This window comes from Grampus griseus, assembly GCF_964374135.1.
Source record: "Grampus griseus genome assembly, chromosome: 6".
Taxonomy (NCBI): domain Eukaryota; kingdom Metazoa; phylum Chordata; class Mammalia; order Artiodactyla; family Delphinidae; genus Grampus; species Grampus griseus.
In genome coordinates, this window is record NC_139000.1 from 50,538,730 (window position 1) to 50,555,243 (window position 16,514).

Here is a 16,514-nt window from a genome sequence, read left to right on the forward strand (position 1 = left end):
CTGAGCAGTATCAAAACGAAATACCCTATGTTGATGTAAGTCGGGGCCGGCAGTTGGATTCACCAATAGAGAAATGCCCAGGTGGTTAAAGACAGCACAAAATGTACAGCTGGAAAATCTTAGTCAGTTATCAAAGTATCTTAGCTTTTGTTAAGTACCATACCGCCCATCCTCATTGTGATACCTGAGGCTGTAACTAAAAGCAAACCAAGAACAAAAAGCAACAACAGACTTGGCTTCCTAAGGGATGTGGGGCTTCTGTGGGCGGTGGGTTTGAGGGTCACTGAGAAAGCATCTGAAATGCAATCATGCCTTGTTAGCCACTCCTGGGAGCCCCATTCACACCAGGACACAATGTCAGGGCACTCCTGGCTTTGCACAAGTAGAAGTGGCCCATACTTGCTGCCCACGTGTTCTAAGTACTGTCCAGGACTCTCTCTCATACCTTTCTTTTTTCACACCATTTTCCCACAAGTTCCTCCTGAACAGCTCTCCTTTGTCTTCCAATATGGTTCTAATGCTGCTCATCTGAAAATCATTCGTAAGCAACTGCTTTAAAAAGAAAAAAGAAGGAATCCTTCCTATAAGAAACCGAACACCTGAAAAAGGAATTCGATTTCATGAAACAAACACACTCGAAGACATTTTCCTTTCAGGTTTTCTTGCCATCGAATGCTGGGGATTCAATCTCAGAAGGCCAATTTTGGAGATTTCCAGGGATATTTGATACTTGTTTTGAAAACATTAAAATTCATCTCTCTATATAAACACACATGTGAATACGAATGTAATTGTACCTTTTACAAAATGTATTGTTGAGCCAAACTCATTTGGATGTATGCTTCCCTGAATATAATCAGAAATTGTGCATAATGTTCAAAAAGGCCAGGGTCAGCAAACTAGAACCTCGGGCTAAGTCTGGTCTACCACCTGGTTTTTGGATAGCCTGTGAACTAAGACTTAGCTTTAGGGTTTTAAATCATTGAAAAAAAAATCAGAAGCATATTTTGTGACGTGTGAAAGTTATATGAAATTCAAAGTTTAATACCCATAAATAAATTTACTTATTCATTCATGTATTGTCTGTGGCTGCTTTTATGCTACAGCGGCAGTTGAGAAGTTGCAACACGGACAATATGACTAGTGTTATGGGTTGACTCGTGTCCCCCACTCCCACATTCAGCTGTTCCAGCCCTAATCCCCACTACCTAAGAATGTGACCTTTGGAGATAAGGTCTTGACAGAGGCAATCTAGTTAAAATGAGGTCATGAGGGTGGGCGCTACTCCAATATGCCTGGTCTGCTTACAAGGGGGGAAATTTGGACACAGGTACACACAGAGGGAAGATGATATAGAGACAGAAGGAGAAGACAGCTATTTACAAACCAGGGAGAGAGGCCTGGAACACATCCTTCCCTCACAGCACTTAGAAGGAACCAACTCTGCCAACACCTTGATCTTGAACTTCTAGTCTCCAGAACTGTGAGACAATACATTTCTGTTGTCAAAGCACCCAGTCTGTCGGACTATTACATCAGCCCTAGCAAACTATTACAGCGAGCAAAACTTAAAGTATTTACTATCTGGTTTTTACAGAAAAAGCTTGCTAACACCTACTCCATGGGACTAATTTTTAAAAAAATTTTATTGGAGTATAGATGATTTACAATGTTGTGTTAGTTTCAGGTGTACAACAGAGTGAATCAGTTATACTATATCAATACATATATCCACTCTTTCTTATATTCTTTTCCCATATCGGCCATTACAGAGTATGGAGTAGAGTTCCCTGTGCTATACAGTAGGTCCTTATTAGCTATCTATTTTATATATAATATAAAATAGTATATGTCAATCCCAATCTCCCAACTCATGGGACTAATTTTTTGCATTTAATGCTTTGAAGCCAGCAAGCACATGCCTCATAACAAGCAACAGAGACTCCAGAAATCCTGTCTTTATCTCACACCTACCCTAGTCTTTAAATACTTTTTCTCTGGCAAATGAGTTGGGAACAACCAACCAATGGCACATTATCTTGGATAAAACAGAATTATTGAACAACCCCAACTCAGTACCTCTCGCTTCAAGCCAGGAGGGCAGCAAATTTGTTCCACTAGCTCCATGGATGTAAGAATTTTAAATAACGGGAGGAGGGAGAAGAGGAAAGGAGAATGCACAGACAGGAAGAGAATTTCAAATTCATTTTTGAACCTTTCAATACAGTATTATGTAACTAAAACATTGTGTCACAGGGCCCCGGCACCCTCTTATAAGACCAACATCTTTAAAAGCTGCCGGTTCACTTGGGATATCTTCCATAGATCCAGTTGGCCCTCAGAGAATTTAATGGCAGATGATAAGACAAGTTAATTCCATTATAAAACAAATTGCTAGTTAGTCTGGGACTTTTTGATCCTCACATGATCAAAACTCTGGTCTACATTGCTATTAATAAAAATAATGGCAAGAACAAAATTATTAATGACAGCAAACATTTAGTGAGCATTTTTTATGTACCAGGCATTGTCCAAAACACTTTAAATGAATTAGTTCATGTAATCATCACAATAATCCTATGAAATAAGTATTTTTATCCTCATGTGACTGATAAAGTAACTGAAGTTTACAGAAATTAAGTTGCCCAAGATTACAGAACTGGAAAATGGCAGACCCAGGGCTCAAGACCAAGGATGTAGGGTTCCAAAGCCCAGCCTCTCAATGTGGGCCACATGGCCTCAATGGTATATGAAAAAAGCAAAATCTTGGTGCCTCCACAGTTTTATTCCCCTGAAAAAGTCACTGTGTTTTCTTCCTCTTTGTATTAAGCATGTCTCCATTCTGATGCTTTGACATTTGGGACCTTGCTGACACTGGAAAGGACAGTTCCTTCAGGATTAGCTAATTTCTAGAGAGAGCAGAGAGCTCTCCTGGGGGCCCCCTCTTCTATAATTAGAGCTCACTCCCCAACCACCTGCTTTGTTGGGCTCTCACACTCAGACCACTAGCCACCTGCCCTAATCACCCCAGGGCCCAGTACCCGACAACTAGGAACGTAGGAAGCCCTATGCCCCAGAGCCTGCTGAAATTGTTCAAACTAGCTAATCCTAAGCCTACGAACCCTCCCTCCCTTCTTCCTTTCCATGGAAACCACAATAAAAGCTCTTAGCTACATTTCGCCCTATTCCTCCTGCCTCATAACCAACCCTGGTTCCTCCCCCTCCCTGTGGCAGTGCACGGAGTGACTTGTCTCACCTCTTGGGAATGGTGAGTAACAAGCTACCTTTTCAATGACAATCCTCTCCTCACCTACTGGCCTCACCATACCGCAATAATAATAAAACCTACATTTTAAAACACTCTTATAGCCTCATCTACCTCCCATGCCCCTATAATTAAGTTTCGAATACCTACCAAACAATGCCTTACATGATGACTTCTACCAACAAAGGTGCTCGGAAATGAAACCAAGCAACCAACCACCCGCTCCTCCCCTAAAAAACAAAAAACAGTACAACAAGAGTTTCATAAACCTTTCGTTGTTTTCCCTCCTGCCTAAGGCTGAAGTATTCTGCTATTGATATGCTGCTCTCCCGCTCTCCCGAAGTTTGCGTCATACCTCTCAACTTTCCTGGGAAGCGAAAACAAAGGATGCGGAACCCCCCCCCCCAACCTGCATCTTGAATAGGGTTTCTCTTTTGGGGATTAGGGCATCAAACTTAAAATCAGCCAAGAGCAGACAGGAGAGCTAAAAACAGCCACATTCCTCACCTCTACTGCCCAGACCCCGCGTTCATCATGGGAAAAAAGCGTGACCGTGGTGGGGAAGCCAGACAATGCCGCCTCCTTCTCAGGCTGCTTCAATGCATGGTCTCGTCCTGAGCCTTCTTCTGAATGTCACAGGCAATCTCAAGGTTCACCATCAGTGTTTATTTGCCAAGGTACACTCTTAACTTATGAGTAAAGCAAAGGATTTACTCTCCACCAAAGAAGGGCACTGATTCAAAGAAAGCCTGAATCACCACCAGCCTATGAGCCTTCAGTAGCTTTCTGCTGAAAGGCATGGAAACTTGGTTGTGCTGTGCGTCTGAGCTGGAACAAAGAGGATGCTGGGAAAGCCAGATTGTGCCGGCCACAGCTTGTCAAGCCCATTCACCTGGCGAGAGGAGTTATGGCCAGTGACCCTCTGTACTTGTGTGACCAAGGCAAATTCATTCATGCTCCCTTTTCAGGCTGAGTAAACAAGATCCAGCAAGACTCCAGGTTAACCAACAGCTGGTTAAGTATGCTTTGGGCACAATAACGCAGAAGCGCCGAAATAAATAGCCTCGTAAGGAAAAAAAATACCAAGGTTTTGTTAGATTTCCTTACCTTTATTTTTAAAGCTGATTTTGTTTTTATTTTGAATGACACGTGGGGACGTGGGGAGAGGAAATCTAATTTGTTTTCGGAGCTTTGGGTCTGTAAACCTTAATTCAAAATTGACCCAGAGCCAGGATCAAGGCATGACTTTTAGCTGATCTACTTCTTAAGACCACTAGGTTCTTGGGATAAATTAGCAATATCAAGACAGTCTGACAAGATTTGGAGCAAGGGTCTTTTTTGCATATACTGCAAAAAAAGGAGGATTTAAGATGGGCCCTATTTGTGGGATTGACATGAGTGACAGCCAGCTGTCATCAAGGCACACGCTTTCCCACAAGTCCCTGAATGTCCACTGTGTGGGGGGACAGGGTGAGTCTCTGCCCCAAGCCAGCACACACTCCGTACCTTAAAGGGAGTTGTGATCCCAGCAGAGGCCGAGGGAAAGGCGCATTGTCGTCAAAACCCTAAACAGCCCTGGATTGCGACAGTCACTAGCCCCTTCAAAACACCTGCCAAATTCCAAGCCCAAGGGAGTTTATCACACCCCATCAGATGACCATCCCAGGAAAGGTCCCTCAGTTCCAGGGAAAACAATCCGCAGTAATAGCAGAGCGTGAGTCCAGATTTCAATATCCAAGTGAGAAAAATAAGGACCGTTTGCCCTGTCTTTTTTTTAATGGGCAATTCACCTAAATGAGTAGAAATAAAGAAAACCCATACATGTTTGCTTCTTTCTCAATTTTAATTCGGCTCCAAGTGACTCTGATTGGTGAAAACAGTTGTACTAAATTCCTTTCTAGGCCACTAGAGGGAAATCTAACCCACCTCACCAGAATTTGTTTCTTTTCTTTCTTTTTTAAAAAGTAATAATCACAGAACCAAAATTTTTAGGCTGAAGAATACGTTGAAATGTTACCTTTCTCTGTTCCTTCCACCCTTGCCCATATTTAAAAATTATTTGAATCTTTGTGGTCATGGAGACTTCTAGAAAAGCACAAACCAGCCATCTTAAGTTGGGAAATTGTTCTAACAGGCAATCTGAATCACTTCCAGTTCAGCTTGAATTTATTTCCTCAAATTACATATTCATCAGTTATAGAGAACAGCTGGTCATCTTTCTCTGCATCACATTATTCTTTAAATTCCTGAAGACCTCCAGGTCACGCCTCTCTTTCAAGCAAAATGAGCCAGCTCTGCAACTTGGCCATAGAGTTTACATCCCAACCCTTTAACCACGTGCTGCTCTTCTCAACTCTCTCTGCATCACTCCACCCTCCCCCATACCTCCAAACTACAGCAATACAGACTAAACTCTGAGGAGAAAAATGAAGTATTTCATGGTTTTCCTTGCACGTATGGCTATTAATACATCTGTGTGCTGGTTTTCTTTTTGAATACGACATACTGTTTTTGATATATATTTATGTAGTATGATTCCAAAACCATGTGTATATGTGTGTATATGTATATAAATATACAAACACATACATACATAAACACACACATATGTATACATACATATACATATATATTTTTTCATCTTGTTATGAAAATTGAATGCCTAAGTTAATGTCCATTTATGTGTCACTTCTTTTTTTTTTTTTTGCAGTACGCGGGCCTCTCACTGTTGTGGCCTCCCCCGTTGCGGAGCACAGGCTCTGGACGCGCAGGCTCAGCGGCCACGGCTCACGGGCCCAGCCGCTCTGCGGCATGTGGTATCTTCCCGGACCAGGGCATGAACCCGTGTCTCCTGCATCGGCAGGCAGACTCTCAACCACTGCGCCACCAGGGAAGCCCTATGTGTCACTTCTGAATTCCATTCTATTTCCAAGTTTTCCACAACACGCCCATTATTTCAATATCTAACTTTATTCTCCAACTTTTTAACCACTTACTTTAGATCCCTATTAGCTATAAAACATAACTGGTATGTATTTATAACATTATTCTTTTAATAATTTTTAATAACCTATTCATTGCTAATTCAAATTAAGGAGGAGAAAACTGGTTGTTCTCAAAGCACTCACCGTTATCAACATTTGTACGTGCAGTATAATAAACAATAGATTCGGTCTTTGTCCCTGGCACAGAACTTCCAAAATCCTTTGAATTTCCTGAGTGACAGGAGTGTCAAGCCATAATAAGCCCGTTTCAACCATACCTGAGTTTATGTTAAGGAAGTGACTCTTGGTGAGAGCCCAGACAGCATCAGGATGAGGACTGTAGCCCAAGGAACCAACCAGGTGATGAGAGGATTGGAACCCTCCACCCAACCCCCATGTCCCAGGAAGGGGGAGGGGCTGGAGACTGAGTTCAATCAGGAACACTCAGTGATTTAATCAATTGTGCCTAGGTAATGAAACCTCCAAAAACTCCTAAACAACAGGGTTCAAAGAGCTTCTAAGCTGGCGAAGACCTCAGGGCGCTCCGGCAGCAGCATACCAGAAGAAGGCGTGGAACTCTGAACACCCTTCCCTGTGTACCTTGCCCTGTCTCTTCCATTGGGCTGTCCTCGAGTTGCATCCTCTATAAAAAATCACTGAGAGTAAGTAAAGTGCTTTTCTGGGTTCTGTGAGTCATTCTAGCAAATTATCAAGGCTAAGGGGGAAATCATGGGAACCCCTGAATTTGTAGTCAAATGGGTGGAAATGTGGGGAGCCTGGGTGCCCATTTGCAGCTAGTGTCTGAAGTGGGGGCAATCTTGTGGGACTGAGCCCTTAACCTGTGGGTCTGGGCTAACTCAACGTAGTTAATCTCAACTGAATTGAACTGTTAGACACCCCGTTGGTGGCTAAGAATCAGAGAATTGGTTGTTGGTGTGAGAAAAAAGTCTCTCAGTAACACTGAACCGAGGCTCCAGGTGCAACCTTGGGTTCAAGCACAGGTAAGAAGAAATTCTCTCTCCTCAGGACCTCCTCAGGACCTCAAAACATGGGTTTTATTAAGACCTAGTATGAATCTCCAATCCAGACCTTACCTGATCCGTGGGACTGAATGTTCCCTGACTCAGTTTACTCACTTGCAAAAGCGGGACGATAATTCCACTCTGGGGGCCACTGGAACCAATAATAAAATATTGGATACATCTAAAATACTGGGTTGGCCAAAAAGTGGGTCTGGGTTTTTCCATACAATGTTTTGCCCTTTGGGCCAACCCAATATGTAGAATGGTGCCTGGCACATTGTAGACCTTAAAAATGACAACTGGTTTTATTCAAACCCTCAATCACAGAAGAAAACCTGATGGTAGCACCAAGGTTCATACTGAGTACAGTTTCCTGTGTGATATAATCAGCGTGAGATATTGCAAAGCAATTAACACTGAATACAGATCTTCCTTGATTTACGATGGGTAACCTCCTGATAAACCCATCTTAAGCTGAAAATACCGTAAGTCAGAAATGCATTTAACACACCTAACATACGGAACACCTTAGCTTAGCCTAGCCTACCTTAAACGTGCTCAGAACACTTACATTAGCTTACAGTGGGGCAAATTCATCTAACACAAAGACTATTTTATAATAAAGTGTTGAATGGCTCATGTAATTTATTGAATACTGTACTGAAGTGAAAATCAGAACGGTTGTAGGGATACAGAGTGGTTGTAAGTGTATCCATTGATTGTTTTCCTTTGAGATTGTGTGGCTGACCGGGAGCTGTGGCTCAGTGCTGCTGTCCAGCATCACCAGAGAGTATGGGACCACATATCGCTAACCCAGGAAAAGATCAAAATTAGAAGTACGGTTTCTACTGAATGCTTATTACTTTCGCACCATCAAAAAGTAGAAAAATCAAGTTGAACCATGATAAGTCGGGGACTGTCTGTATTTTCGTTCATTTGGCAAAATTGTACTGGACATTTACCGTATGCCAGGTGGCATTCTGTGCATTAGGGATACAGTGAAAAAAAACTAAGCGCTGGCCTCCTGGTGTTTTATTCTACTGGGTGGAGACAGACAATAAAACAAACAAGTAAATATATATGTGACGGGACTATGTACTATGGAGAAAAGTAAAGCAGGGCAAGGGAGCTAAGTCGCACTTGGGTATGAGGGCTATTTTATGTAGAGTGGCCAGGGTAACCCTCATTGAGGAGTGAGGGGGAAGGCCATGCAGATATCAGAGGGAAAAGCATTCCAGGCAGAGGGAACAGCCACTGTTAAGTGCCATGAGGCAGAGTATTCTTGGCATGTTCACCAAACAATGGCTGCAGTGGAGAGAGAAACAGGATGAGAGGTAGGAGGTGAAGTCAGAGGGAGAAAAGGGGCCATTTTCAGTTGCGTCTGAGACCACAGGAAGGGTTTCGGCTCTTCTCTGAGTGAGCTGGGGACCCACTGGAGGATTTCAGAGTCATGAGGTGATCTAACATGTTTTTAAAAAAGTATTCTGGTTGCTGTGCTGAGACTAGGGTGTGGGCAAGGGAGTGGGCAAGACTGGAAGGAAGGAGGCCAGTGAGGAGAGCACCGCAATCGTCTAGAGAGGACAGTAGTTTGGCCCAGGGTAGCAATGGTGGGGATGGTAAGTCGGGGTCAGGCTCTGGTTGTGTTCTGAAGGTCAAGTTGATAGGATTTGCCCTTGGATGTGGGGTAGGAGAGAAAGAAAGGAGTCAAGGATGAATCTTAGATTTCTGGCCGAACCTACTGGCAGGATGAAACTGCCACTTACTGAGATGAAGAAGACACTGAAAGAAGCAGGGTTTGGTGGGGGAGGGGAGCAGAGCACTGGCAGGCGTCAAGTTGGAAAGACCTACAAGACATTCACGTGGAGTCCACCAGGCAACTGGGAAGTCTAGAGGACAGTGGCCCATGCCTGCAAGGGCACTAAAAACAGGTGTTGCCCCTTCGACCATTTTAAAGATTTCAAGGTCGATCAAATATACTTTAATTTTTTAAAAAAAAAGTTTAATTCTGAAAATGGAAAAAATATCTAAATAAAAATCAAATTTCCCCCTTAAAATTTTTTTTTCAAGGTCCTGTTTCTAGGGCTTCACAGTTCATCTAACTCTTAGCTGTTCAAGTGCGGCCCCTGTACCAGCAGCACAATATGCCTTGGGTCTTGTTAGAAATGCAGACTCTCCAGGCTTCCCCAAACCTGAGTCAGAATCATCACCTTGATAAGATCTCCAGGTGATTCATATATACCTTAAAGTCTGAGACGCACTCGGCTAATCAGAATCATCTGGGTAGCTTTTTAAAACTATAAGTCCAGGCGGAATAATTAAAGTCAATCTCCGAGAGTGGGCCCAGGCGTGTTATCCTCACCAAGGCCGCCAAACGGTTCTGATGTGCAGTCCGGGTTAGAACCACTGATCTAACTCTTCCCCTCCTGGCCTGCTCTCTCTGTACTACTGGGTTTATATTGCTGACGCTCTCAGAAACCCATCTCTAAAGAGGTGTGCAGATCTCAGAGAGCAAGAAGGTGTGTAGCTAGAGTAACCAGCTGTTTATCTGGGATCAGTGCCCCCTTTCACTCTCAGAAGTACCGTGGTTTAGAAGATAAATTATATGCTCTCCCAGCATAGTACAAAAGGGCTCTGGGCTTTATATTGCTGGATTATAAAGTCAAAATAAGAACAGCTAGGACAAAACACCAGATGGCCTTTGGTTTGACAGAGGAATCCAGTGTAGAGAGACTTCTGGTGCTTAGATATTAGTTTTTAAGGTGTTGTATGTACAGCTTATCAGAAATACATACATAAATTCCCTCAATTTGTAAGGAGGGTTAGAGAAGATCAGTCTCCTTCCAGGGGCTGGATGGGGTGGAGCGCGGTTACAATCTGCAATTATAGTTCCAAAGTCAACTGCTGATTAGCAGGCCTTAGCTAAACTTCTCCTTCCTTTTCCTTTTGGATCTTTTATTGTTTATTAGCTATTCCACCCTCAGGCTCAAAGGGACAAGGAAAGAAGGTGAAGAAAAAGTGAATTTAGCGGTCCTGCTAATAAGCTTGGTGGGAAAGAAAATGGAAATAACTGGACTGTTTCTGGTTACCTGTGAATTTAAATTCTTTTGGCTCATCCCTTTTTCCAAATTATTCCCAGCTGGTGTGAGGGCTCATGGAAGGCCTACTGATTGCCAGTAAAATTAAAGTAAGCTTGTATTTTGAAAACTGTGTCATCTCCAAGAAATAGGCCTTGGAAGCTTTCCTTCCTAATTTACCAAGGACACAGGGTAAGGGCAAGGCAAGCACCTCTGCAACTCATCAGAGCCCTCCCCCCGCTTCCTCCCCTTGCCACCAATTCTTAGGTGCACATGAACAGAATTTTTTAAAAAATACTTTCTGATGTAGATAAGAAATTATTTTACATCAGCTTAAGACAAATAGCATAATCACTGTTAGACAAAAGGACTCAAATGGAAAATCTACACTCAGGAGTAGAGACTTACGTGCATATAGATTGTATCACAAGTTTTCCTAGTTGCATCACTAGGATAGCTATGAATACTTCCACAAGGCAACCACAGTATAAATGTTTAAAACACGTTCTGTTCACATGTGTCTAAAATGTCTGGAAAAGAAACTATCCATGTGCAAAGTAGAAGAGCCAGATGCTGATAAGCTAGTTAAAGGGAACTCTTGTTAAATGACAGTAATAAGGGAGTCTTCTTGTTAAATAACTTGTTAGCATGGGTAAAACATCCAAAAATACCTGTGGCATTAGAATAAGATTATCAATGGAATCTCTATAGACCAGAGACGTACTTTTATGGGCTTCTGAGTGCAAGTGGGAGTGTGTGTGTGGGGGGGGATCTGTTCTCTGCTTTCTGGGCTCTGAGTCAGAACAAGCTAAAAAGGTGGAAGAGGGACTTCCCTGGTGGCGCAGTGGTTGAGAATCCGCCTGCCAATGCAGGGGACACGGGTTCGAGCCCTGGTCCGGGAAGATGCCACATGCCGCAGAGCAACTAAGCCCGTGCACCACAACTACTGAGCCTGCGCTCTAGAGCCAGTGAGCCACAACCACTGAGCCCGCGTGCCTAGAGCTCGTGCTCTGCAACAAGAGAAGCCACCGCAATGAGAAGCCCGCGCACCGCAACAAAAAGTAGCCCCTGCTCGCAGCAACTAGAGAAAGCCCGCGCACAGCAACGAAGACCCAACACAGCCAAATATAAGTTAATTAATTAATTAAAAAAAAATAAAAAGGTGGAAGAGGTCTCTGTAGCTAAGAAAGCACCACACGCTGGTGTTGCCCTGCCAGGCCCCGGACCAATAATAATATTAGCAGCTTGAGCAGAAGGCCTTATCTTTGATCTCTGTTAACAGTTAACTGCAGGCTTTTCCTTCCAGAGCTCTTGGAAGGCAGAAGCAGGTGGTCCTGGAAAGCAGTGCTGGAAGGAGGCCCCCCAGTGGTTAAACTTAGATGCCTAGGGACAGTTCAGCAGTAATTGAGACAGGTGGGCCTATTGAGAGATGCTGCTTCCTCTTCCTTAGGGGTTTAGATGCCTTTTAAAATCTTACTCTAAATTGTATCTTGACTGAAATATATTACACAGTACGGCTTAAGATGATGAGCCAGTGATGTCTGGTCTTTGAACAAGGTGTTCTATTTTCATCTAAAATTTTTAGCTAGATCATAAGCTAAATATTCTGAGGCCCACCTAGCTATGTCCGGCAAAACCCTCACTTAGGGTTACAAAGGGAAGGAATACCAGCTATCAGAAGAAGAGCCCTATCAGTGAAGGGATTTCCCAACCATTCAAAGTGGCAAACTTTAACCAACAGGATGGGAAATACACAGCAATGGCGATTATAACCAGCACTACTTATGGTTTCTTTGACGTATATACTTACCACACAACCTTCTAGCAGCAGACCTGTGGTGGGTTTCAACTTCATAGTAAACCTTAAAAACAAAGTGGTACCACTTGGCCTTTGGGGACCACCTCAGAGAGAGACTCATATGTGTATAGGGTATTTTTACATGTGTCTAATGGCTTGGACATACTTCTGCAGTTAGTGCAAAGGTAAATAAAAATAAGAAAACATCATAACCACTTACCCCGTGCAAATAGGGAAAGGAATGTTGAGGAAAAAATAGCCTCGAGTCAGAGTGAGTCAGAGTTGGTGAGGCCAGGAATATCATTCCTCACCCTGTACGTAGCTCTGGACTTTCAGGCCCTTGCTTTAATCTCACTTCCCAACATGAGATGTAGAAGAGATTTATATGGAAAGACAGTGTTAGCCTCCAATTCTCGCATGATTTGGTACTATCTGGGGTGAAATATACTCAGTAACAAATTATGCTGGCAGAGCGTGGCACATCCCTGCGTGGAGAGCCTGGGATCCTGAGAAGGAAAGGCCAAAGTCTCAATGCTGGCTTCGTGCTCTGCCCCTTCACACTCTCAGTGACCCTGACAACAGAGGCCTCCCAGGCCTCTTCTTCCCCATCTGGGGTAATTTTACTCCAGATAGATCCACTGGTTACAGAGTCAGGTGTAAGGTTCTATGGTACCATTTTCATCAAGTTCTTTGAGACCCTCCAAAGAAAGACACCATTAAAAACAAAACCAAAAACCACTAAATTACTTACAAAGAAAGATAACCCTCCCTGGTATCTTATTCCATCCATGGCGCAACTTTGGCAAATTATACCTGAAAATCCTGGGCAACTCTACACTGAGAAGCAGTGAGTTTTTCTTTGCTTCTCTACTTCTCCACAAAAGAAGCATTGCAGATGGAACCAATGGTTTCATCTCAAGGAACCATTTGCTCAAGGACTCTGCCTCAAAACCCAGGCTGAACTAGAGACCAAGGCAGGGAGGGGCAGCTAGCAGTGTAGATGGAAGTGCCCAACATTATAATGGGTACTTTCTGGTATTCAGTAATGTTGCCGGGAGTTTTAACAAATACGGGGGTGAGGATATGGTTGTGCTGTTGCTTTTCTAAGTGAGTTTTTAATTAGCTCTGTGCTGACAACTTGAGGGGGCTCTGCCATACACAGCCCAGCCCAGCTGTGTCAGCGTCCTCCCTTCACTTTAAATTCAGACCAGCCATGGCCCCTCCTCTCACAGTGGGCCACGCAGCAACCTCAGAGAGGAAGCCCTGGGTAGCATCTATAGTGGCACCTGACAGACATGGTCCAACCCAGAGTTTTCCGAACACTTGGGAACCCATCATTTACATGAGTATAGACAAGGCTCTGAAGAGTTTGACCCGCTTGACTCTAACTCAAAATTTCCTTAACTGGTGTATACAAGGTGCCTCTCTTTAGGTTACCACAATCAACAAACTGCAGAACAGTCAAGAGAGGCAAGTGGTTTCAGAAATGCTGGTCTAAACTCACAGATGCTTGAGAGCAATTTTTCTGTTTCAAACACTGCAATAAATGAGTTAAATCTGCTTAGAGTCACCCGCAGTTTGTCCCTGATAGCTGGAGCTATCAATACACCTCTCCAGAAAGTAAAATCACCCCCACTAAAGCTCCTTAAGTTTTCCAGGAGCAGTAAGACACACAGTGCTGAGAGCACAGCTCCGTTCAGGTACCTGGGGCTCCTGGTCATGACCACTGGGATCCCTCTCATAGCTTTCTGCATACAGTCTGATGGTGGCCCGCACACCACTGGAGGAACTGAGCCGGAAGATGAGCCGAGATGCATCTGAGAAAATGATCCTCAGGCCCTAAGAGCAAGAATATCAAAGGATGGATCAGTGAACAAATGAATACACAGCTAAAAATGACGAATACCGACCTTGGAGATTAGTGTATTCTTATCGTCCAAAGATGCTCGGCATTGTGACAGTTTGTAATTGGCTCTCTACATGCACCAAACAGGACAGTGAGGTAAACCTAGAAGTTACTTAAGGTTATCTATTTGTCTCTATTCTATTTCTGTTGCCTTCTGGTTCATGTTGGGGGAGGGTTAGGAGCAAAACTATGAACAGATGCTCAAGATCCCTTGGTCTGGTGATGCAGAAATCAGAAAGCGGTAAAGGTAACAAGGATGGGGTGATATTTAATAAATGTCCCTGGGGTAATACCTAGGAATAAACCTACGTAATGAGACAAAAGACCTGTATGCAGAAAACTGTAAGACATTGATGAAAGAAATGAAAGATGATACAAACAGATGGAGATATATACTATGCTCTTGGATTGGAAGAATCAACATTGTGAAAATGACTATACTACCCAAAGCAATCTACAGATTCAATGCAATCCCTATCAAACTACCACTGGCATTTTTCACAGAACTAGAACAAAAAAGTTCACAATTTGTATGGAAACACAAAAGATCCCGAATAGCCAAAGCAATCTTGAGAACGAAAAACGGAGCTGGAGGAATCAGGCTCCCTGACTTCAGACTATACTACAAAGCTACAGTAATCAAAGACAGTATGGTACTGGCACAAAAACAGAAAGATAGATCAATGGAACAGGATAGAAAGCCCAGAGATAAACCCACGCACATATGGTCACCTTATCTTTGATAAAGGAGGCAGGAAAGTACAGTGGAGAAAGGACAGCCTCTTCAATAAGTGGTGCTGGGAAAACTGGACAGGTACATGTCAAAGTATGAGATTAGATCACTCCCTAACACCATACACAAAAGTAAGCTCAAGATGGATTAAAGACCTAAATGTAAGGCCAGAAACTATCAAACTCGTAGAGGAAAACATAGGCAGAACACTCTATGACACAAATCACAGCAAGATCCTTTTTGACCCACCTCCTAGAGAAATGGAAATAAAAACAAAAATAAACAAATGAGACCTAATGAAATTTCAAAGCTTTTGCACAGCAAAGGAAACCATAAACAAGATGAAAAGATAACCCTCAGAATGGGAGAAAATATTTGCAAATGAAGCAACTGACAAAGGATTAATCTCCAAAATTTATAAGCAGTTCATGCAGCTCAATAACAAACAAACAAACAACCCAATCCAAAAATGGGCAGAAGACCTAAATAGACATTTCTCCAAAGAAGATATACAGACTGCCAACAAACACATGAAAGAATGCTCAACATCATTAATTATTAGAGAAATGCAAATCAAAACTACCATGAGATATCATCTCACACCAGTCAGAATGGTCATCATCAAAAAATCTAGAAACAATAAATGCTGGAGAGGGTGTGGAGAAAAGGGAACCCTCTTACACTGTTGGTGGGAATGTAAATTGATACAGCCACTGTGGAGAACAGTATGGAGGTTCCTTAAAAAGCTACAAATAGAACTACCATATGACCCAGCAATCCCACTACTGGGCATATACCCTGAGAAAACCATAATTCAAAAGGAGTCATGTACCAAAATGTTCATTGCAGCTCTATTTACAATAGCCCGGAGATGGAAACAACCCAAGTGTCCATCATCAGATGAATGGATAAAGAAGATGTGGCACATATATACAACGGAACATTACTCAGCCATAAAAAGAAACGAAATTGAGCTATTTGTAATGAGGTGGATAGACCTAGAGTCTGTCATACAGAGTGAAGTAAGTCAGAAAGAGAAAGACAAATACCATATGCTAACACATATATATGGAATTTAAGAAAAAAAAATGTCATGAAGAACCTAGGGATAAGACAGGAATAAAGACACAGACCTACTAGAGAATGGACTTGAGGATATGGGGAGGGGGAAGGGTGAGCTGTAACAAAGCGAGAGAGAGGCATGGACATATATACACTACCAAATGTAAAACAGATAGCTAGTGGGAAGCAGCCGCATAGCACAGGGAGATCAGCTCGGTGCTTTGTGACTGCCTGGAGGGGTGGGATAGGGAGGGTGGGAGGGAGGGAGATGCAAGAGGGAAGAGATATGGGAACATATGTATGTGTATAACTGACTCACTTTGTTATAAAGCAGAAACTGGCACCATTGTAAAGCAATTATACTCCAATAAAGATGTAAATAAATAAATAGAAAAAAAATGTAAAAAAAAAAAACTCAAAATGGATTAAAGACCTAAATGTAAGGCCAGACACTATAAAACTCTTAGAGGAAAACACAGGCAGAACACTCTATGACATAAATCACAGCAAGATCCTTTTTGACACACCTCGTAGAGAAATGGAAATAAAAACAAAAATAAACAAATGGGACCTAATGAAACTTAGAAGCTTTTGCACAGCAAAGGAGACCATAAACAAGATGAAAAGACAGCCCTCAGAATGGAAGAAAATATTTACAAATGAAGCAGCT

At 42.7% G+C, this 16,514-nt stretch overlaps 1 protein-coding gene across 1 annotated transcript in view; it reads right to left on the reverse strand.

Moving 5' to 3' along the window:
- Positions 1–16,514, reverse strand: part of PGM5 (phosphoglucomutase 5) — a 191,140-nt gene that overhangs the window by 21,906 nt on the left and 152,720 nt on the right. The window contains exon 10 of the mRNA XM_082656339.1: positions 13,848–13,982. Coding sequence (XP_082512465.1) covers positions 13,848–13,982 — 135 coding nt within the window. The remainder of the gene's footprint in view (positions 1–13,847; positions 13,983–16,514) is intronic.